We start from the raw sequence: 25,006 nt of genomic DNA, 5'->3' as shown, positions 1-25,006 counted from the left end.
TTTTTTGTTTTTTCTTATTCATTTACAAGTGATTTATGCTATAATGCTTAACGTGAAGGGTGATTTCGAAAAGCAAATCGTGCCTGCTTGAAAGCAATTTTCGTTTAAGCAACATCCGTAAGCGTCTTAAAGAAGACATTGCTTAAGTTAAATATCTTCTTTCAAAAAAAAAAAAAAATAAATAAATAAATAATAATAATAATAAAAATAAATACAAAACATATTGTGAATTATTATGAGTTCTTGTACGGTAAAGCTGTTGCTCATCATCTATTTAACCATGGGCGATCATTGTGCCAATATGGATAGAATTACTAAAGTAAGTGAAAAATTCATCATTATAAACATTTTCATTTATCTCTCATAATTGATGGGAAATTAAATTGCATATCTGTTTATATTGCAATTGATTAATTGACTTTCAATTTTAATAAATGCAAGTACTTTGCTCACGAAATCATACCATGTTACATGCATTTTTTAGCAAACTCATCAGATTAGCTTAGCAAGGTACCTAAGATGTGCTTGTTATTGCACTAAAGCTTTTGCAAAAGATGCAAAAGAACTTGCAGTGCTATAAAATGACTAAGCTTAAGGATGGACGGCAACTTTGTAAGATCGCCTTAATTTGTAAGATCGATCATTAAATACCCTACATCACATTGTCTAACACAATTCTTATTTTTATTATAGAACACGAAAATTATATATAAAGCGGGTCCAAAACGCAACGTAATGTAATACGAATTTAATCCTTACATAGAGCAGCATCCAAAAATAGGCATAAATGGTCTAGAGTTCATTTTTATATGATATCACTATAATCTCCTCTGGGTCAGTTTTCATCACCACTTGTTAAAACTTAGATTTTTCTATTCCTTCAAGGATGAATTTTCGTGAAACTACTTATTAGGGTAGAATCCCAAAAAAAAAGTCGAGATGGTCCAACTTTGGTACAGCTAATTTTTTTATATTCAATTATACCTTTTTGTCGTATGAACTTCGGTTTTCGCCATATGAGATGGGGTTCAAAAATTGCCCCAGCCAATTTAGAATGTCGAAACACTACTACTTAGCCACTTTTGCCGAGAAATTTTGATAATTACAATTTTTTTCCATATAACGATTTTTCGAAATAGGGCGTTATGTGGGGAATAGTCGAAAAAGTGGAGCGATCCGCACCATTTTCAATAGCGTTCGTCCTTGGGAGAAAGCATGTCGTTATACCATATTCCATTGAAATATCTCAAAAAATCCAAACTTTAAAAATTGCATGGCTTGATATCAGACGGACAGACAAGCTTAGATCAATTCAGATAACGATTATAAATCGATCGGTATAATAAAAGATGCCTTAAGCCCTTTTACATGTTATATACGACGGCATTAAGTTAATTTACCCTGTACCACAACTGATGTAGTGTATACAACAACAAAATAACTCAATTTTCATACTGCATAATATTGGGTAAGGTCACGACTGATTTTTTCTATTTTCAGAATAAAAGTGGAATTTTCTATGCATATGAAAGCGAAGGTGTTCACAGTTTTCGCAAAATAAACTTGTGAGCGTTGTAGGCGTGTTCTTTGAAAAGCTTGCGTCATTTCCAAATTCTTTTGCAAATTTGCAGGCGATATCTTTATTATTGCGAAATGGACAAGGTTTACCAAAGATAGTGCACAGTGGAGCAGACGAACAGATGGTCAGATGAGTGAATGGACATGCTTAGGTGCATTCCTAATTTTAAACTAGCTAAGAATTGCTTCCGTGCGTTAAAAAAGTTTCGAATAAAAATGAAATTGTGACGTTCTATAAAATTAAGTAGGCGTGGCTAATTTTTTTCTAGATGTAGACGTATCTTAGATCCGTCCATAGAATATGCGGTCAAATTTTTGTAGACTTATCTACTATAGCTGAAGAGTAATGAGCAAAAATGAGCAATTTTCCATTCTCTTTGAAAAACAGAGGTGTTCTCAGTTTACGTGGTGCTATGGACGTGTCCTTGGACCAATGTGGCCCATTTTCAATACTAACCTGCGTGCAAGAACTTCCAATGTTTTTGTCACACCTGAAGTCGATAACTTCGTTTTTGCGGCCCGAAGCATGATTACATCGGACATTACACTGAGTTAGTTCAGAATTCGATGCTGATCAAGAATATATATACTTTGTGGGGTCTCTGGAGCTTGCCATCTGGACATTGCAAACGTTTCGACAAAATGAATGTGATATAAAAACGGAAGCTTAGCGTGATAGACTCACCACTTCATCATTCTTATTATTTCCATTTTTCCTCGTATCAAGCTTTGCGCTTCCCATTCACTCCTTCAATATATCCTGGTCGTTTTGCTCATTACACGATCCGTTTCGGCAAAGCGAGTAATATAAGCGTTGTTTTATGTGCTGTACTACAAAGCTGAAACTTATTTGGAGAGAAATTTTCTAAAACGAAATATTGAAATAAAAAAATCTCGCATTAATATCACTCCGAAAAATGTCACAAAAGTCCTGGTACTTTTTGATGAAAGTATGTAAAAACCTTCTAGTATTTGATTGCAAAATTTTTACGTAAATAGTTAAAGCTCCTTTATGGACATATGAGAAAACATTGTCAATTAATTTGCTGATGGAATTTTCATTTTTTGACAAAATAGAATAATAGAACAAGACAATAGGAGAAAGTAATAGGAGATAGCATTTAAGATGAAATCTTTCATGATCATATGGCTAATTTAACACATCAAGAACTTGGTCGCTGAGTTTCGAACAATTTCTGGCAATTATTTTGATAATATTAATAAAAACTTACTATTTCTTTACAAGATTGATTGTAAGGTTGTATCGTACATAAAAATCTCAACATGTCGTATAAAAGAAATTACAATTACATTTTAAAGTTAAAAGATCTCGTAAATATACTTTTCATATGCATACTACATTATATGAAATGTACCTTGACTTCTCTGCTTAGCTTGATTCATTTGTCTATCGGAGGGCATTCTCATTGTGACAAATCACTTAGGTGAATGTTTATATAAATAAAAGTTTACTGGGAATAAGCAAAGGACACCACAAACCCTACGTGTCCAATTTTATAAGAAACTTTCATCTAATCTTCCATCTATTATTCATATATGATACGAAAGTTTAATTGATAAACCTTTAGTTATTATTCACTGAAGGAATGAGATGATCGATATATATTTAAAATTTTCCTTCTTCTTATTATCTCCTGTAGAAGCGTCAAATTTATCGTGAACAAGTGTTACCACATGCCGGCGGGCGTGTACCCGATACAGCTTTCGAAACAGAGCGTCTATTTTTGAATCAATTGCAGAAAGATGGCATCAGTGTACCCGATGGCGTAGTGCCAGAGCAAAGAAATCCACAGGTCTGGCGAACTCTTTTCAATATCTTTGAATTTTATATATCATAATGCAAGTCATACCTGTTCAGGTTTATCCATTCTTAAGTAGACCATCGCGTAAAGTATTTCGTGTGGCTTTAAGTTCCGACGGACGTTTTACACCTGAAGAGGGCCGCTACCGTTATCACGAGCTGCCATCGATCGAAACGACATATTTGTTTCCACAAATTCACGGGCAAAAAATGGATTTAACCCCACAAACTGTTGTCCTGCCAGTTTATAAGCCCCTACATATATATAATCCGCTTCTAAATCAAGTGAAATTTCAATCGCAAGATAAATGTATTAAGCTCTCTCTTTCAATATTGATTTTTCGATAACTAACAATTAAAAAAAAAATATATAACAAATTTTCATTACAGCTCAATATCAGAACGTTATACCGCTGAGAATGAATAAAATTTTCACTAAATCAAAATCATATCAGAATTTCAATATTATTCATACGCCAACAATACCAAAATCTGCTCGTGTTTCTCGAACGGGTGGCAAACCGTATTTACCCACCTACAAAAGCGATCAGGTAAACTCTTCATTTATATCTTAATAATTAATAAAAAACAATTTGATTTTTCGAATTTTTCCTTTTTATTTTTATGTTTATTTTCTTTACAGCTTTTCATTAATAATTTTAATTTGAATTTTTTAAAGAAAATCGAGGCTTACGATAACGATGGCCTGAACGATATGATGAGTTATTAACGGACACATTATATACATTGTGTGCACATAGGCACATGTATACGTACTTAATAATCTTAAATTGTATAGGTATTTGATTCTGAATCGATTTATTTAAGTCCGTCCCTTCGTCCGCTACCTCATGTCCCGCATGTACACATGCTCAGTATTCTTAAATTGTATAAAGATTCGATTTGGAATCGATTTATTTAAATCCGTCCCTTCGTCCACTATCTCATTTCCCGCTTAGCCATTCTATCCGATATTTAAACCGTAAATTTAAATCTACCGCAAACCGTACGTATATATTTAATGAACAGAACAGAACAAATCAAATGAAATAACATTTTTTTTTTTCTCACTAGTTTTTTAACATTTTCATAAGTGTATTTTTGGGCAAATCAGTTTCGCTTCCAATGATGATTTTTAAAATGAATGTTGGTTTTATGATTTTGAAAGATATTATAATTGGCCGAACGAATGGATTTAATTAAATCGACTCATCAGCTTGGCATAATAAGATTGCTTTTTTTTTAATGAAATCATTATTATTACATACCGTTGTACTCCGGAAGCAAAGAAAAACTTATTATAGACATTTTTTTTGTAGAAGAATTTTTTTATAACAAAAATACTAATAATATGTTAACAACAAAAAAAAAAACTACAACAAAAAAAAACGGAAAAATATTTTAATTGCTTAATAAAAACTTTATACAAAATATATTTGTAAAAAATCTTTTTAATCTAAATTTTTTTGTATATAGATAACATAACGAAGCGAGTTTCTAATAAATAATTATTTTAGAATTTTTTTTAATTCTAATTTTTTTTTTTTTTGTAAAAAAACGATCTAAATTATTTTTATAAAAACACTGTCTATCCAATAAATATAACACTAGAGTAACGGTACAAAAATTAAAGTTTATTACTTACTTCTCATTACGTTTTTCATTTCGATGAATGTTGCAAAATGTTCGCGAGTTTTTGTGTGCAAAAGTGTTTTTAAGCAAAAATTATTTATGAAAATGTGTATAAAAATTAAAAAAAATTTACTGCAAAAATCGAAGATTTAAACAGACAAAAACGCGATAGTTTTGCTCTAGGCCACCCTACAGTCTTTCATCTAACGACTTTTCAAGATAAGGCGTTCAAGAAATTCACGCAAAATGGTCGCAAAGATATTCCGTGCCGAAGCATTTTCAATAGCGTTCGTCCCTGCATACGAACACAGAATTTTATCGAATTTCATCGAAATATCTCGAAAATTGCGATCTGCACGTTGAACCTAAGAAAGTACGACAGACAGACGGACAGGCAAGCTTAGATCGATCGGAGTCGGATCTATCTCTATTCTTTCTGGTTGTTAGATACATACATTCACACATACTTAATATACCCTTGTACCATTACTAGTAGTGTATGGTATATATAGAAAATGCATTGCTATGAAAATCCCACATGTGATGAAATGAAAAACTAAAGTTTGAAAAAATGGTAAAACTAAATACACATTCACACCGCCGAACCTGGCGAATGTCGGAAAGACTAACAACAATTCCCAGAGATGGATTAACACCAAAATGTCGCAATGCAATTAGATACCGTCCATTTGCAAAAGACAAAGTGACTCGACTCAATAATACGAATAATATTCGAATGAACAAGACTAGAAAAAGCGTTATAATTACAAGTTCTTGTACATTATCTGTAAATAGATCTCCTAAGAATTGTTAATAAAACCTACGCTATTCCAAAAATCACAATTCTGTGCTACGAACTTAATCTGCAACGAAATCGGATAAATAGGTGAAATCCCAAAAGGGGATTACGAGGGGTATGTTACAGTATTTCTCATTGCTTCAATACAAATATTGGAATGATTTCTTTTCCCACTAAAATTCTGTGTTTTCGATATCCGCTACTGAAACTTGAAGGGTTTCCTTCATTCAATTTATTGGACACATGCGATTACACATACAATTGCGTCTCTGTGAAAAAATGGTTTGTGGGAAAAGTATTGAAAATTTTTGTGATTTTTATACCCACCACCAAGGCATGAGAGGTACAATTAATTGCGTCAAGATGTTTGCAACGCCCAGAACGAAACATCAGAGACGACACAAAGTATATATATTCTTGATTAGCATCAAATTCTAAATCGATTTAAGCATATCCGTCTCTCCATCTGTTGTAAACATTCTCCCCGCCGCACAAATGAAACGATAGCGTTTTCAAATTTGGCAGAGATATTAGAAGTTCTTACCCGCAGGTTGGTATTGCAAATGGGCCATGTCGGTCGAAGCACCACGTGAATCAAGAGCAGGAGAAGTTTGTTCTTTTACATCTTTTGTATTTTTTTTGGATAACGATGATGAGTGTACATGGGGTTCGGTCCTGACCGAATTGAACTTATTTTCTTGTTTTTAAATTAAATGCTTTTATATTCAAAATGAATTTTGTTTAAGTAAACACGTTTATTATCTATGATCTTATGCTATGCCTCGAAACGTTTCGACAATGCCATTGATGTCAATATTTTATAGCTTATTGACCGGAAACCGGTGGCCGTTTGAAAGCCACTTTTGCAGGGAGCGAAACAAACTGTAATCGATCGTAGATTTTACCTTGGAGGCATCAAAACTGTCCAATAAAACTCTCTCAACTATTGCTGGATCGTCAAAGATTAGCATTTTGACCGCAGGCTTCGCAAATGTTTTCACGGAGCGTTTTTATGTTTTTATAGAAAATTTTTTCAAAAATTAAACTAAGTTTCACATTAATGCAGATTTTGAAATGATTAACGGGATATCAAAGTATCTGCAACGTCATCTTTTGAACGCACAATCATTGACATAACCTGTCGCCAAAGTTACGACATCACGTACCACGTACCACGTAGTGAGGGAAATCCCTCAATATATTTTTACTTTAACATCTGTCCGTCCATACATTACGGTATTTTTGGGACTCGTTGAAAGAGAAGAGGCCAACGTGACGCAAATGGTCGTCTTAATAAACAGCGACAACTTTTATTTTGTTTAATGTAAGCGGTGGTCATCAACTAACAATGCCTGCGGTAGTCCAAATACTGTAAATACTAATCTGTAAGGGATATGAAAAAAAAAAAAAAAATTTACAATAAAAATAGTTTACAATTATTTTCATGCAAAGGGATCTTTGAAGGCCCATATATTGGAGGATAATCAAGCCTTACGTTACATGGCGTGATCAAATTTAGCAAACTCAGCTTAGCTTCCTAAAAATTGTATTATTATGTTTTAATTTTCGTTATGAAAAAATAGAAATTAGACTTTCTACCCATATAAGCACTTGGTTGTTATGACAACAACAATCCCTATATATAGGATTAGGGTCTAAAAAATAGAAACATGTGATTCAAATTCACTTACTATTATGGACCAATTTTGATCATAAAATATTAAAAATTAAACATTTTTCGGAAGAGCTTACTCTTTATTCAGAAGAAGAGCTTACTTTTTATATGAGATGAGATCCAAGGAAGGGACGATTCATTTTTATATCAAATTATTTTTATGAAAAAATTTTCCATATAAAAAGCTTATGTTCCATTGAAACTCTTATACGAGGTAGGGATTCAAACAATGCATTCACGTCGTCCAAATTCCAATGAACCAATTTTCACGAAGAAATATACCTTTGTACCGTAGAGAGATTCATTTTTTGTAGGAACGTTTATATGACAGATGGACACGCATCACTAATTTAGAGTGCCGAAAACCTATTACTCAGTGATTTTTGCCTAAACTCACGACAAAATATATATGGCCTTATATTTCCTACATACTGGTTATAAACTAAAACTTTCTTGCAAGTTATAAGAAGAGAAGAAGTGTCTTTCCAAATATTTTAATTTATGGTAAATTTCATACATATACATATATATTGATATGTATATATAATATATATCGATCGGTATCTTTCTGCTGTAACTTGCAACCATTCTTCTTCTTTTCTTTTTTTGTTTGCATACTTGGTAGATATTCATTAAACGGTTACAAAAATACGAATTGAATTAATTTCTTTCAATTACCTTATTCCACATTAATGATATGATAGTGGTAGAAATATTTAAACTGAAATGATGTGTGAAATTAATTGTAATCGAAAGAAATCGCACACATCACATATACATTTGTTTTTAATTTCAGTTTTCATTTATCATAATCTAATATATAAAAGTTTACGTTAAAGAGTGTAGTCGCGCCACGTCGTAGGATCGCTTATATGAGAGTGGGTTCAAAAAATTACTCCAGCCGAATCAAATTTTTCGTATCAAGTTCGAATGCCCAAATACGACTATAGAGCGAGTTTTGTTGAGAAATTTTGAAAAATGCAATTTTTGTTTCCGATAAAGCAAGTTTTTTAAATCGGGCTTTATATGTGGAATGGTCGACGGTCGATGCATCATCGATCCAAACCGCTTGCAATAGCGTTCGTCCTAATATCTCAAAAATTGCAAAGTATAGGTGGACATCAGAACAGAGCAGAGAAGCAGACAGACCGGCTTAAATTGATTCAGGAAAGTCTTCTGAATCGATCGGTTTAAAAACTGGATCTATCTTAAGCCCTTCTGTATGTTACATACGTCCGCACAAGCTTAATGTAGCCTGTACCACAAGTGGTGTAGGGTATAGAAAAAGCTGCAAAGCAAAGATTCTTGTAAGCAAAAGCACACATCTTAAGCATTGTCTTCCACTGCTCTATGAAGCAGTTTTTATACCTGAAAAGTAGATCTAGCACGTTATAGATTTTTTGTATAAAATAATGACCGTCCAAGAAGATTTCATTGATATTGCATTCCACGAAATATGATGAATTATGACGGGGTCGACTAAATGCTAAATTATTGTATTACACGAAGCTGATCTTTGTTTACGTTATTACGTTATAAGCTTTCATATCTTCAACAGAATTTTATGAAATATGAATAGAGCGCCTAAATGAATAATTATAATTAATTAATAAGATTATAAAGGTTGAAATAAATGAAAAGTGAAATATATATATATATATATATATATATTTTGTATATATTATGATAAAGACAAATATGACATTTATGATCAAAGTAAATCTCGAACTCGCCAAAGCAACGGTATAAATAAAATTCCTTCCATGGCAAAGAAGCCATGTATTGTAGTTCCATAAAACCTAAGCCTGAGTGACGACCGAAGGCAAAGAATCACGACTAACAACTCATCGGTTGTGGGTTTGAAGTGGATCTCAAGTGCGGTGCAGTTTTAGTAATAAAGCCAATAGCCTTAAATGCTAGTGCTTTACGACTTTAGTCTTAGCATTTATTTTTTTGGCTAAATTAATAATAATAATAATTATAATAATACAATATAAAATTACGCAATTTTGTAAAATTTTTTTTTTTTTTTTTTTTTTTGTCCACAATGTGATATAATTACGTCTGAGAATTCGTCCGCATAGTGTATATTGGGCTTTGAAATCATCTAGCCAGTCTCAAAATAAAGCTCATTCAAAATCTCTATCGTTTTTTGACTCAATGAAACTTCCTGCGAGTTCAAGTACAATCGCAGACACCATACAATTCCTCGTAATGCTATTTTACAATGAAACACCAAATGTTAATAGTAACCCGCGGTATTAGAATTAGCCTCAAGCTTATAGTAAGATTTATCCTATCATAAAATGTACAATTAACCAAGAAGAAAGTGTGAGCGCAACAGACCTCTCTAGTCCCGCTGATAATTCCCTTTTCAGCGCACTTCTACAGTAGTATTCTAGATAACAAAAATATTTAATTACGATAAATCACTTAGGCTCTGTTACTGCGATTATATAAGAAAAAATAAACCAAAAAAAAAAATGGGAATTAATTCAATTACATAATATTTTCATAGGAGTATTGTCCGTAAATTAACATTTTAAGTGAAGAAGAGAAAAATTAGTGCTTTTGTTTTTAATTTTTATGTATTTTTTTTCTTTTGTTTTTGTTTCTATTTTCAAGTACCGTTGCAAAATTTTGTGCATAACGAAAGTAAAAGTCCACATATTTAAGGCATAATTTACAATGTAAATGCCACAATGATTTGGGCGTGCAGGTGTGTGCGCATACGCACGAGTATGTGTATGTGTATATGTGTTTATATGTGTTTTTGTATAGCATCCACATACCCATATTGCACACACACACACACACACAATTGCTAACACTGCAAAACAAACTCTAACCGCAAACTTTAAAATTAAGTTAAAAAAAAAAAAAAAAAAAAAAAAAAAAAAAAAAACTATGCCATCAAAAACAAAAAAGAAAAAAGGAAAAAGCTTAGCGCTCCTAATGATAACATTAACTTTTTCTTGGTGAGTGTGTTTTACTTCTTTAACCAGACGTAATAGATTTTGACCTAAAATATTTAAAAATCAAGAAAATGGATGAATAAATAAAAATCAAATAACTCACATGTCTACACTCTATATACAGCGAGTGACAGTATATCGCGTAACGTATACATTGTCTACCTTGTTGCCTATAGATGCCTAAAAATCTTTGATTATACTATGAAATGTACCACGAGAAGAGCTTTTTTTCTTTTCAATAAACTTTGGAAACGGACTGAGTTAAGTTGAATGCGTTGCATTTATTGTTCGTTCAAGTGGATTTTAGTTGAAGTTTTTGTGTCTTTGAAGATAGACGGTAAACAATACAAAAATTGTTCGAAACAATCGTTTTTTATTTTTTTTTTATTTTTAAAGGTATCTACTACCATTGAACCCAAATAAAAAAATAAAAAAAATTACAAAAAAAAAAAAAACACAACTCTTTGTTTATTTTTAAATTATTCTTATGGATCATTAAATATAAATTAACTACGATTTAATGAATACTATCAGTAACATCTTTAACCTTTGCAGCAGTAAATATTGACATGTTTTCCCAACGTTTCCTAATATGTTTGGGCATTTCATTGACTGTAGTGTGTTATGCGGCTTATGCTATAGAAGTTCAGGTAACTTTTTCAAAACAATTCCTTATTCTTATTAATAACAATCTCTCTGCAACGATATGATTTAAACGAATAAAGCAAACTGAATTGAATCCACCAATCAATCGATTGGTAAGGGCTGAATTTCAACTCCATGCTTCCACAAGTTATTAACAATTAAATCAAATGGCTTCTCTGCAATCTGAAAAAAACAGAGGTCACTACAGTGGCTTGGTGTTTTAGGCATCACGCATTCCACTTAACATTATAAATATATTCTCGGTTTAGCACGAAGAGCGGCATCGAGTTACCCATGTATCTCTACTTGGTCGTTGATTTTGATTTTAAAATCTTACCTAGAGAGATAAATTCGTTGTCAAATTTTTCCTTAAAAACAACTTCGTATTAAGCTCCAAACTTTGCTCAATTGGACTCTAATATATTTTTTCCAAATAATTAAAAAAAAGTCATATATAAAGAAGGCGCAGTTTGTAATATATTTGTCCATAAGTCCTGGGTTTAAGTAAGAGAAGAACTTTTCCTTTTTTCTAAAATTCATTTCGCAATCAAATATCCCAGATGCAAGGTATTAGAATATACCATCACAACCAAATGTTTGCTGTTTTTTTTTAATATCCAAACCTTGTCTACATATTACTAGAATTAATTCTTCAATCGCCCCAAGGGACTATAAAAACTTTTTTTATCTCTAATGCTACGGCGTCTCACAATGGATTTCTTTGTTTTAATTATTTATCGTATGCGAGAAAATTCTTATACAATATAGCTAGAAAAAATATTGAGAGATATTTTTTCACTTGACATTTGTGCCAATTTTCAGCCTTCTCCGAATCTCAATTTTGCTGACCACAAAAGTTGCAAAATCTTATCCTACTTAATAAGTTCTCTTAAGCGTACTTTTGAATGTTATGACTTGATGAATAGTGAATGAAGAATATAAAAATCGTGGGCGATTTGTCTTAATTAGCAAAAATCTTAAAATTAGATATTCGGTCCATAACAATTCTTCCATTATTTTATTAAATATGCTGTTCGAGTGTATTATGTTAAGCATGCTATCCTGCGGCTTAGTTATATAAGGCGCATACATGTATGTATTATATCTTAACACAACTATACATTTAGCGTTCGTGATGTATACCGCACTATATACATAATATGGCGAATATATCATACGTGCACAAATATACATATTTACCTACACCTGCACCATAGTGCGGGAATGTAAGGGACTTCGAAAATTGTTGTTCCATGTAATCAACACCGCCAGTCAGCGTTTAATGGTAACCAAAAAAGCCAAAAAAAATTTGGAACGAAAAAAATACAAATAAATACTAATAATAATAATCTGAGTAAGAGAGGAATTAGGTATAGGAAAAATCGTAGTAATCATAGCTCACTTGTACGCTTTTCTATGCCCATAGGGAAGAGAATGTGTTCATGGATAGATAACCAATAGAGTGATCGTAATTTTTTCCAGGCCAGTCGCCGATGAGTGAGGCAAGAAACGATTAAATTTCAAACTTGCAATGTTTAGTAATTTTCTGTAAAAAATCCGGAAGCATACTATGGCTATAGCCGATTGATGATTGGATGTCAATCGGATTTTTTTATTTTTATGGATGTGAAGAATTTCCTTTTAACGCGAGAGTACACATAGACACAATAGTCAGGGAAAATCGGAAAATTCCGCGCTGTTGCACGAATTTGGATAGAGGAGGAATATTAGGACTACATCCGAGCTAAGATGATCGTTACGGAAAATAATATTCGACGGTACAGAATGCGAAAAAAAAAAAATCTACTGACATATATGATAAATATCTTTGTATAATTGCGCATACCATAGATGCTTACATACATTTGAGCAAAAGTTTTTGTTGCAAACCATTGCTATGAGTAACACTTGACTTTAAAAGAAAAAAAGAATAATAAAAAACCGTTATAACATATCATTGAAAGTAAATGTTGGTGTGCTTAGCTACACCACCTAAGCTATTTCGTATTAAATGAACTGAAACCAACATTAACTGAAAATATTTTTATATATTATTGTCTACTTGTTGCCTGTATCTATATCTTAAAGAACTCTAACCTAGTTTTGTATATCAATTAATATTTTAATATTTTTTTTTTTTTTTTTTTGAAAGTACCAGTAAAAAATAAAAATCGATTGAATGATCGTATATAGCAGAGAACGAACCACAACACTCAGTAATTCCAATAACAACATTTATTCAATAATATTGCATTTAATTTATAATATAATATATTGATTGCATGGTCGAATTATTTATGAATACGAATAAAAGAACCGGTTTAATGCTATGTTCCAGATTTTTTTCTCTTTTCGGTACTTGTGCTTAAAATTGCACCCTTCACCATATGTAAGCAAATATATATATATATATATATATATATATATATATATATATATATATGTATATGTATATACGTATATGTGAATGTATGTATCGGACTAAATTTGAACGCAAGAAATCGAATTAGACCTGCAACCAGTTAGTTTAGATTTACTTTTCAATTTGTATTTATTTCTTTTTTTATGGTTTTTTTTTTTTTTGGTTTTTGCTTTTTTTTATATTTATTTACATATACCAACTGTTGCCAAAATTCGTATGTTATATATGCATGTTTGCCTTGTAAAAAATTTATACAAGAGTTATATAATAATCAAATGGAAATAATTACCGAGTGATCATATAATTCTTGCACTACTTCTTTGTTGTTTCTTTTCTTTTATTTTTATTTTTTTTTTTTTTTAGACTTTCGGTTATTTATTTCATCCTCCAACTGAGGAACGAAAAAAAGAAGAGAAACAAGATTTATCGAAGGTACCTGGCGTGCCGGGGGTCGATTATCCTGTTTATCATGAGGTACCTCATACCTCATTCTCCTGTGCTCACGTGCCGGCTGTTCCCGGAATGTACGCGAACCTTGAGACGGGCTGTCAAGCGTATCATGTGTGTCATGATGGCCGTGAAGGTCATCAAGGTGCCTCATTTTTGTGCACCAATGGTACAATTTTCAATCAAAAAGAATTCGCCTGTGATTGGTGGTATAATGTTAAATGCGAAGATGCCGTTAATTACTATCAGTAAGTATTGCAACATGCATTCGAAAGAATGGATCTTTATGTAGAAGCTCAGAGTAAAAAAAATTTTCATATATTTTGTTGCTTACTACTACACTCCTGCTTCATTTGTTTAATGGAAACAGGCGATTACATGGCAAATTTTCATTTTATAAAAATTTCTCGCATGCGACATGAAAACTTTAACATTTCTCTCTCCCTCCATGTAAAATAGTCAAGAAATAAAAACGAGAATGGTTTCTTTACCATACGGACATACATTCTGAATTATATGGAAATTATATATCGCACAATTAAGCACAACAAACTGTACATATATGAAAATGAAATGGAAATAATAAGTAACTTCTATTATAACAAATACATGAACGAATTTATGTATTCATGCATTTTTGTGTTCAAAGAACAGATAACAATTTTCGAGTTATTTTGACGAAATTTAATACACTGGCATGTTTTCGTTCATGCACAACCTGTATCTATAACCGATTAGGTCGGGTCGTTTTTACGATCCTTTCACTTTATTACGCCAAATCTTCAATAAGTTATACGATTGTAGAAATAGCATTTTCGCGACGGGCTGAAGATCGTCTGGCTGAGAAAAAAAAAAACTGAAAAATTAAAATGAAATACGGAACTTTTATGCACTAACTCTAGTCTTATTCATACAAAGAATAAACTTTTATATGACAATAAAATCTAGTTTTTAGTATTTTATAATAAAAATTGGTTCAGGTGACGGATTTATTGTGTTAACTGTCGACCCTAGCAAACTATTTTTCGGACCATGAAGTAAAATGTCACTCTTGGTATTTTATGAGGAGAATGGACGACCATTAACAAGCTCTTTGAAAACAGAAAAAAAGATAGTTTTGCTAAATTTTTTCATTGACTGAACTAAACTCGAACCTCATTGATCGTCCAAAAGAAAAGTGTGCCGTTACATAGTTAATAATGTAAAACAGATAAAAGTAAGAAATAGTTCCTTAAAGAATTGAAATTGAATGTGTTCAATTTTGACCGCGTAAATCATATTTTTGGACTTTTCTTTATAAAGCTCTTTACGAAAGACCGTCCATTATAGGACATAAGTTTCGCGGATGTGATAATTAATGGCGCAACTAAGTAAAGAATAAATGTTTGAAAAAAAATTTATCACATTAAATATAAGGTCTCCTGATGCTTATTAACCTCTAAACTTTGAACTGTGAAGATATTGGGTATTTAAATGCCGCACATAGTGAACTGTAACGCTTTAATTTATCTTTTTGTCATAATTGCTAATCAATGAGTGAATGAATTATTAATCATTGAATCACATAGAAATCGGGTGAGTGAATGAATAATTAATGACTGAATCATATAGAAACATCGTGTTTATGCAGCCGAGTTTATGCGCCGAGAATATTAAAAAAAATTTTTTTCTTAACTAAATTATGATTTTTTAGAAATTTTCAAGAAAAATGAACATCAATTAGGTAAACCGACGTCACCTATACATTGCATATTTCTAGTGATACACGCAAAAAAAATTTCACGCGACAAAAACTGAGCATCTTTTTTCTAATGACAAAAGGAAGCAACACTTGGGAATCAGCAAAGCCGTATTTGACATCGTTAGGTATCCGTGCAGTACGCCTTCCTAAGCAAACTTTTATTTCGTGACAAATTGGTCGTTCGATTTAAGACATCAAGTCTTTCCTCTTCAAAACTTTGCATTGCATTCTAGGATGCCATGTCTAGGGCCATTTTCTTCATGATTTTTTATTTACTTGAAAAAGGTTAGATTTCCGAAGCGATCTAGTAAATGTACAAAATGCCATCCTAGACAATGTTCTTGTTTGTATTAAAAAATTTTTGTTACTCGAACATCATAAAAAAACCACGCCTTAGACCGCTATATTACTGTATTCATCTATATATATAGGTATGTTGAAATGGAATTTGACACAACATTTTTTTTAATAAAATTGTATATATAACAATATTCGTGAGAATCGTTGAGATAAACTAACAATAAAACTATTCTTATGTAATATAATATATATCCAAGATTCGCAATAAACCAAATATTATTTTCTACTTTTTTTTTTCTATTTAGTAATTAAAAAAATATATTATATAAAAATTTATAATAATATATATATGTATATATATATATACATATTTTTTTTTTTTTGTAGTAATACATAATTTTTCTCAATTTTAGTTTGAATGCTGATCCTGAGCACAATCCTTACATCCCTAAAAAAAAAGTAGTAGAAGAAGAGAAACCCGCTTATGACGAACATGAACATAAATTCTTGATACATGTTTAATTTCATTATTCGTATAGAGAAAGAAATACCATTCATTTGGATCTATATTATTTCGCCTACGAAATCTTTTCATTCATTTATACCTTTTTTTTTATTTTATCATTTTCAAAAAGAATATCATCATTTGTAATATATCTCATAAAAACAATAAAAAATTTCAATCCTCTAAATATATTCATGAAATCAGTAATTTTATTTTTTAATAAGTAAATAAAATGATATAGAAATAAACGCACCTTCCATCGTACGGATCGTTGGTTTATTCGTAAGCACGGCTGACACTATGGAGAATTTCTATTTACAACGGAATATGTTTTACACATTCACCAAATCTTGGGAATCCCCGGAATGCTTTATTACGACTGATATATTGGCAAATATTGAATTAAAATCCATCCGTCTCTGACAAAATGCAAAATTTCGTAGCAAAACATTACGCCATGAATCATTCGCAGATTCGTTTTATCGCTTCCTTAAAAATAAGGCATTTAGAGTACCGTTCGTGCTATTAAAGCAGAGAATCATATTCAATTCGAATTGATATTATGGCCGAAAAGGTAAAATTATGCCGCAAAGTGATAAGCAAATCTACGCCGGTTATATCAAGGAAACGCGTTAAGTGAATATGCCCAGCCCCATTGATAAATAACAGATATTTTAACTTCGAAGAGATCTCTCCACCTCCATAGCGTTTGACTATAACCAAGTTCGGATCTAAGTTCAGCCAATTGACAATTTTTAAACATTTGACGTTTGAAATTTACCCGGCAAACCCGCTAGTTTTACTACAAAAACTGGCCAATTATTTTAAGCTACTCAAACCATCAACATATAGATTATAAAATCATGATAATCACGGTTTCCATTTCTAAGCAAAGCAATCATGTACCTGAAGGTTAATTTTCGTTCGCGACCAAGCCGATAATCGATTAACATTTTTGCCGTGATCGCGTAAGTCTTTTGTCTCAATTTTCTTGCTATCATTCATATGTAGATGAAAAAACAGAAAAAAGAGAATTTTTTTATATTTAATTGTGGCTATCAAAATCCGAGAAACAACAGCTGTTTCGCCTCTCTGGTAAATAAACAAATAAACCAACTATTAATGCAGGAATATTTTGCAAAGATATTGGAAAAATAAATTTTCAAAAATTATCAATTAATTCTGGGAAACAGTAATTTTTAGTGCATTTTTATATTTGCCGAAGGTAACAACTGTATTACTACTTAAAACAATAGATTTACGACTTTGCGCGTTCGCATGTGTTTCGCTCGACGCTGCAACGATGATAAGAATTCTTCTAGCGAATTTTATACATTGATTAATTACGCTCCGCTGGCTACATTTAAGCGTTTGCGAATTGAAAATCTAGTGATGATTGCGATTAAAATAAGGATTTAATCGAATGGACAGAAAAGGCTTTGAATGCACGATTATTAACAATGTTTTGTGCCGTCTTGTGTTCGCTTAAAAAGTTTTCTATATTCTAGTTTAATAAGAAGAATTGTTAACCTTTGATTAAGTAAATGTATAATCAATTATCGGCTTGGTCACGAACGAAAGGTGACTTTCAGATACGTGACTGCCACCCAGTTTTTTTTCCTTTTTATTCGTCTGAATGTATCAGCGGGCGGAGATGCCAACATCACATATCACAGTTTTCGGGTCCTTACTACAATCGACCCACTTGTGACAACTTTTTTTGGTAATAACACTCGTTAAGGCGTTACCTTACATATAGATCATTAATCAGTAAAAGTATTATAGTTTTATGCTCCTTTAATGGAATTGCACATTGGTCTGACATCAACAATTCAGACTAAAGCCATGCTAACGACACCTAATCTTCGTTTTATAGTAAACTCTAGACAAACTGCTGGCGATCATTTCAACTTCACAATTTCAAAAATACATATTTTAAAAAAATTTCGCTTCCTTTCGTTCCTGTTGAAACTAAATTAAGGTTAATCGAGTGTCTTGTCGTCCCACTAATATCGTAAGATGTTAATGTATACGGTAAGCTGGATAATCTCTCCAGAAATAAATTGCAAGCTGAGGTGAATAAGTATATAATGAATGTGCATAGCAAGCGCAAATATGATAGCATATCATTTTATTCGTCTAAAATCTTAGATAGCACTTTACCGATTTAGAGATCTTATTTTTATTCATAGGATAATTAATATTCCAGAACATTTGTATGCCAAGCATCAGTTAGTTAAATCCAAACGTACGCACAATCTTATTCGGCCGAACCACAAGTCCCTTTCTTCTTCAAAACTGTTTTTTATTAACACAATGAAACGAGGGAATTCTGGGTCCGTAGGTACCAAGTCAATTGCCAAAGCCGTAGGTTTGCTCTTGAAGTTAAGTCATCCTTTAACAAATGTACCAATCCATGATTCTTTTAATCTAAGTTGCATATTTCATCTTAATTTCATTTTATTTCATCATTACTGAGTTATATGAATCGCGTTACGCTATTGCCGATGTGATTATTATTGGGAGGTTTTATTCTGTTAGCATTGTATCTCCTTGATATTGAATGATTGTCGTAAGAGATTTTCTATAATCAATGGATAATAGTTAACGGGATTGATAACCTAATCCCTGGTAGTTTCATTGAGTTATACATAAGCACTAATGGTAATGATCATTAATCACTATATATATATATATATACATATTGATACAACAACAATTACTTGGGGAATTACTATCATTTGTAAAGAAATTCTTATTGTTAAGTTAATTTAGTTTAGTAAATAAATAAATGTCATTTTCATGTTTTCTAAAGTAATAAGTTTGCAGTTTTTATAATAAAAACAATTGCACTTTCAATACTGTTGGTAATAAATCAAAACGAGAAAAACTGTTGTTATGTAAAATATAACGATATTCCTTTATTTCCGATACTTGGTAACATTATAGTATTGTAAAGATGGGGAAAATTCGATTGCATTAAAGAATTTTTCGAAATTTTAGGAGATTATTCGATACTTTCACCATTAATAAGAATTAAGTTATGTGCAACGTAAAGAGGAAGGAGAAAACATAAACAGCAAACAGTTTAATGTAACTGGGAAACCGAAGGGGCAGGAATGTTATCAAAAAATAAAGTTAATCACTACGTTGGTGAAGTAATGAGAAGATGGCAAAAATTACATGAGACATCTAACACGTTCGCATATCAATTAAATGTGCAAGAGAGTAAATACTTGGAGGGATCCAATTGCATTTATTCAGAGGTAATGAGTTGACCCGAAGAAAATTAAATGTTCTTTTTCTAATTCCTATTCTATGAATGAAACGCAGTTGAATCCTGAACGCACCACCTTAAGGCGAGCACCACAAGTCATCCAATCATTGAATCCTGTCTTCGAAGAAAATAAATTTAATTTTAAAAAAATTCCTCAACAGGAGCTTTTAATGATTTTACCTTACGACGGAATAGAAGTATCAATAATCATTAACAAAAGCCCTTTAACGCTATACCACAGCTTAATTTGTCCTGATGTGCAGAATGGTCTCGCACAACGTGTGACTTTAGACACTTTACGGTTCTGCAGAGATTTCTTATTGTCTATAGAGGACGATCGCGGTTTTCGTATCGGTTACAATAGCCCCGGAGCACTGGCGTCAGTTAATCATCTGCATATGCATTTAATAAACATCGAAAAGGATTTATATATAGACAACGCGGTAAACGTCATAAAATATATACACACCACCAAAAGATTAACTATACTGGATTTTTTCTTTTGAAAAAAACCATCGCCATGTAACGGATGCACGTTCTACCTCATCTTAAAAGTGCAGAGCATTCACCTGTGTCCATAGTCCCGTCCGCCTATTGTTGTTATTGGAATTGTAATAGTTTTAAAATTGAAACAAAAGGCGAAAGCTCCAGTCTTATATTCTCAATTGATAGTCGCAGATTGATGGAACGACATCTACACAGAGAACTGTAATCCCACGCCTATAACAGAAATTTGTTTAAAACTTTATATCAATACGTTCCCGACGCATCTAGACATGCAATGCAAATGTGCTCTTAATTGGTCAACGGACGCATCTGTCATAAGAAAATACTGTATAATTTTTATTCTTTGGTTTAAAATGGTGGTCCTTTATGGAGTTATATCGTTTTTTTTTTTTTCCCCTGGAATTATTAAAAGATTTATTGTAGGAATTGGATACTTTGTGTGAAGATGATGTCTTCCGTTTAAATAGCTCGATGCCCACCCAGGCGGTATGTTGGATTTTCAATCAAAGGGACTCTGTAACACAAATGGAAAACAAAACAAGGAAGCTTTATGAATTTCTCGAATGGCTGTGTACTGAAAATACGCCACATAATATATTTATGACACCTGACCGGGTGAAGTCGCAGAAACGTTTAAAAATATTCATATATCCGCGTGAAAATTTTTGTGTCGTCAAAGACTTCAAAGCATTCAACGTAGGATTCTGCGAAATGTCGGGTTATGTGCCAGTCGGCGGTAAGCTTTTTTACCTTATATTGCAAGAAAATAAAAAAAATATCCTTACTTTCCTTTCAGATAAGCAACTTTTTGATCAATTAACTGAAACGCAGGTTTTTAAACGAATCGATGAAGAAATTGGTTTAATTTTCCCAAAAATCATTAATTATTTTGAATCAGGAAGAACATAAAAATACGAATATACCGTCCTTAGTTCAGTATTTAACAAAAAAAAAGAAAGTTATGATTTTGTGTTGACGAATCCTTTACCTAGACCCTCCTTTTTAATCACTTTAGTATTGGCTGTGATGCAATAATCAACCTGTTTATCGCCGGACTGATATTTAATCAACTGAATTAAATCGTTTAAACTATTCGTCAACAACGTGGAACGTATTGTAGCAAAAAAGTTCATCATATGGTGTAAATTGTGTCTGCAATTAAAATAAATAAAATAAATTTTATACGACGCAATTAAGGAAAAATGTTTACATTATTAATAAAATGGGACCCAAAAGTTCTGAAGTTTTGTACAAGTGATGCATATAAGCCCTTGTATGCTTTTGGCAAGCCAAGCAAGAGCAATCTTCAAGCAGCGGTACGAATTCTTCTTTAAGGCTGTAATCGAAATTAATTTTTCGTATAGTTTACCTTTTCAAATCCTTAATATTAATAATAATGGAAAACGACAATCCCTCCTATTTGTTTTTCTTTTTCTTTACTATGTGATGGATGCTTTCATTTCTTTGAGTAAGTATTTTGATTATGCTTACCACTCATCCGTTATGTCAATAAAAGGTCCTTCCGTTTTTGCCTCGCTAACGTGTTTCTGTTTATTGTAAGTAAATACTAAAGCCTTAAAATTTATCGCCGCACAATATGCATATGATGAGTCGAACATATCAACGCCCAATCTTATTAACTCCAACATCACCAAAGGCGTATAAGCTCCGGGCAGCATTTTTGGTTTTTCAAAATCCAATTCTTTCATACAATGCTCTACTATTGGTATTAATTGATCACAACTTACTTTACAAGCAGTTAAGCCGTAATTGTGGAAACCTTCAAATATATAACCACTGCATTGACTTTTCGTTTTAATATGCTTTATAGATTGTGAACGTGCCTGGACGTTGTAACCGCCAACAATAGACGCAAAAAAAACGGAATCTTTTAATATTGGCGATTGCTGTTGCCTCTCGCAGCAATAATTCATAAATTGCTGCGTACGCTCAACGGACTTTTGTACTCTTTTTTTTGGCGCTCTGGCAATTGGTGTCGGCATCATTTAGGCTTTGATAGATATCCGGCTTAAATATTTCCACTAGATCCATATATTTTTGAGCAGTGAGTGCAATTTTTCCACGTCTTGTAAATAAGGGCACCATATCTTTATCATTCAACCTGCTAGGAGTTATTTCGCAGGGATCTCTTATCGTTAAAAAGGTTAAATAATCTTTAAAACCTATATAAGTTGATAGTCGATTAATGCCAGCAGCTTTGGATTCCATTAGAGCTTCACTCATATGATCCATAGTAGCCAAAGATAATAGTAATACTTGCTCATCTTGCGTAACACGATCAAATACATCACGCGATAAATATGGAATGCTTCCCCCCTAAATTAAAATTGCATATTAACATATTATTCATATAATAATGTTATTTTATAAAAGTCACCTTTGTGACTTGTAACAGCAACGGTGTTTTATACCGTTTACCCGATTCATTATGCACTAAACAACCTAAACGTCCGGAATTTTTACTTATATGTTCTACAACAAATTTCATTTCGAAATTATATTTTCATTTAAGATAAATCATATAAAGCGTGTGAAATATCCCGCTTTTTTATGAAAGTCTACTTGCTTTCTTCCTTTGTTATTATTAACCAGAATGCTTTTTGCGATGTGCAAATAACAAACTGATACGAAACGTATAACAAACCGGATGCACAAAAGAAACGACCTTGTATTCAGTTTGTATCTAATTAAAATTATGACGTTGCTCAAATTACAAAATGTAATTAATATTATCGTTATAATATAATTAGATAAAAGAAAAAAAAAAAAAATAAATAAATTTGAACTAAAGCAAAAACCTAATGGTGGACACTGAACGGATATATTTTTGATAAGTAAAAAACAGCAAAATAAGATTAATATAAACTTAAGTTAATCTAAATAATAAAAAAAACATTAATGAAGTCTTGTAAGGTTTTTTATTAAAAGGAATTATTTAATTTTCTTAATAGTCCTAGCATCGATGTGTAAAGTAGATCGACTAAATGGTTAACATGGTTAAGATTTGATTCACGTAATTTTGTCATTGAAAAATTAATTGGTTCACGTTGGATCGATACGATAGTTACCAATTTTGACGGGCAATATCTTAAAATTAAAAATATATATAAACATATCTCTCTACGACTCTATACATTAATAAAATATTCCAACTAAATTCTTCTCATTCCTTAATTCGTTCATTAACATATATATTAAGAGAAGAAATGTTTAAAATTTATTTGGGATAGGAACTTTAAGAAACTTTTTGCTGCACAAATAGCAAAGGTGAATTAATTTCACTTAATTGAAGAGAATTCGTTTTAAATGCTTAGAATTAGATAGACGCATTTCTAAAATTTGTTGAATTTCGATTAGTAATCGTTTTGCTCCGATTTATTATTCGGTAAAGTTGATTATGAATTCATAGTTGTTAACTACTAGCGTTATAAAAATATAAAGACTAAACGAATTTCATTTTTACCGGAAATTGACTAAAGAGAAACTTAAATGCCGAGTTTGAAAAGAAAAAAAATAAAAATTTAACCGGGAAATTTGATTTACTATGTTAATTAATCATAATTATTATTATTGCACAAAGTTACGCCCCTCTCTTGACTTAGCCACTGGCGTAAGGAAAGTTTAGGCAATTATTAATTGTTGGAAATTTATAAAATATGAGCTATAACATGTGAAGGTTTGTTTTTTGATTTCGAAAAAAAGTATTCTACAATGTATGTGGTTATCATCATTGATGTCACACAGAGTAGCCCTTTGATCGACCTCGCTCAGCACGGAACACAATCTCAACATTTCGCACCATTGTATATTCGAACCTTATTTAATTTTCTCAAGGAGTACCATTTATAAAGGAATTTAAAAAGTTGCTTAATCAGAAATACGGGAGTTTAGTTTATTTTGGAACATTTTTTTTTTTTTTTTCGTTTATTATCGTAAAAATAAAAGTAATGAGCGTTTCAAACGTAACGGAAAGATTTGATATATAATTATCTCAAAAAATATTGCAACTTACAACCTTAGCGCATTGCCTGTGGTTCACTTCTCTTTTGCTTAATAAATTTCTCTTCTCTCGCTACATTAGAAATTTTTTTTAATCATCGTAAAACAACATATCTCTCTTTAGCTCTCTTCTCGCTCGTGGCATCTTGCGGCTATACTCTTGATGACGTTTGTTTAAATAAAACAAAACCAATTAAATGTAATATAATTTCTTTTTCTATCTTTTTCCGCTCTCGATTTTTTTCCGTTCACATTTATAAGTTTTTTCTTTTATACAAATGCTTTTGTGTGCGTGTCTATCTGCTTTTTGCACTTATTACATGCTTAGACATATATATATATATATATATATAAATGAATAAATGTGCATGTATGTACATGTATCGAAAAAGGAAATTTAGTACGGCCATGTGTGCCGAAATTTTTGGTGTTGCACAAAAATTAAAAAACAGTTTGAATCTAAGCGTTGAACGGTGTGTTTAGCGTTGCCTTAGTTTGTTCCGTTCTTAGGAGCGGTTTGTACGATGTGCGATGTGTTTGTTGGTCTGCTTAATGTTTATCCATTCAGTGTTTTTTTTTTCATGCACTTACTCGGTTTTAGCTTATCATTATAGATCGTATTGTGCGTTCAAAGAAAATTTCGTTTTATTATAAAATATTT

At 31.7% G+C, this 25,006-nt stretch overlaps 3 protein-coding genes and 1 long non-coding RNA gene across 4 annotated transcripts in view; 3 read left to right on the top strand and 1 right to left on the bottom strand.

The window, feature by feature from the left end:
- Nucleotides 1-210: 210 nt before the first annotated feature.
- Nucleotides 211-16,727, top strand: LOC119644931. Its single transcript, XM_038044674.1, has 8 exons — nt 211-319; nt 3,240-3,392; nt 3,458-3,710; nt 3,791-3,951; nt 4,044-4,127; nt 11,009-11,131; nt 13,912-14,243; nt 16,450-16,727. The coding sequence occupies exons 1-8, from the start codon at nt 236-238 to the stop codon at nt 16,556-16,558; spliced, it is 1,299 nt and encodes a 432-aa protein (XP_037900602.1). The 5' UTR covers nt 211-235; the 3' UTR covers nt 16,559-16,727.
- A 2,862-nt stretch (nt 16,728-19,589) lies between these two features.
- LOC119631309 (GDP-D-glucose phosphorylase 1) lies at nt 19,590-21,243 on the top strand. The gene is made up of 4 exons (XM_038023393.1): nt 19,590-19,807; nt 19,875-20,261; nt 20,749-21,061; nt 21,122-21,243. Exons 1-4 carry the CDS (start codon nt 19,661-19,663, stop codon nt 21,232-21,234), a joined length of 960 nt encoding a protein of 319 aa, XP_037879321.1. The 5' UTR covers nt 19,590-19,660; the 3' UTR covers nt 21,235-21,243.
- A 27-nt stretch (nt 21,244-21,270) lies between these two features.
- Nucleotides 21,271-22,892, bottom strand: LOC119631308 (queuine tRNA-ribosyltransferase accessory subunit 2). Its single transcript, XM_038023392.1, is given in 5 exon segments — nt 21,271-21,477; nt 21,536-21,661; nt 21,817-22,301; nt 22,303-22,662; nt 22,724-22,892. Coding segments are annotated over 5 exon segments (1,275 nt in total). The 5' UTR covers nt 22,835-22,892; the 3' UTR covers nt 21,271-21,284.
- Nucleotides 22,893-24,801: 1,909 nt separating this feature from the next.
- LOC119631655 overlaps nt 24,802-25,006 on the top strand; it is a 1,175-nt gene continuing 970 nt past the window's right edge. Inside the window, exon 1 of the long non-coding RNA XR_005246709.1 lies at nt 24,802-24,967. This is a non-coding gene — a long non-coding RNA (uncharacterized LOC119631655). The remainder of the gene's footprint in view (nt 24,968-25,006) is intronic.

Source organism: Glossina fuscipes, unplaced genomic scaffold (genome assembly GCF_014805625.2).
Source record: "Glossina fuscipes isolate IAEA_lab_2018 unplaced genomic scaffold, Yale_Gfus_2 1, whole genome shotgun sequence".
In the NCBI taxonomy this organism is placed as follows: Eukaryota; Metazoa; Arthropoda; class Insecta; order Diptera; family Glossinidae; genus Glossina; species Glossina fuscipes.
This window is presented reverse-complemented; position numbering and strand designations above follow the sequence as displayed.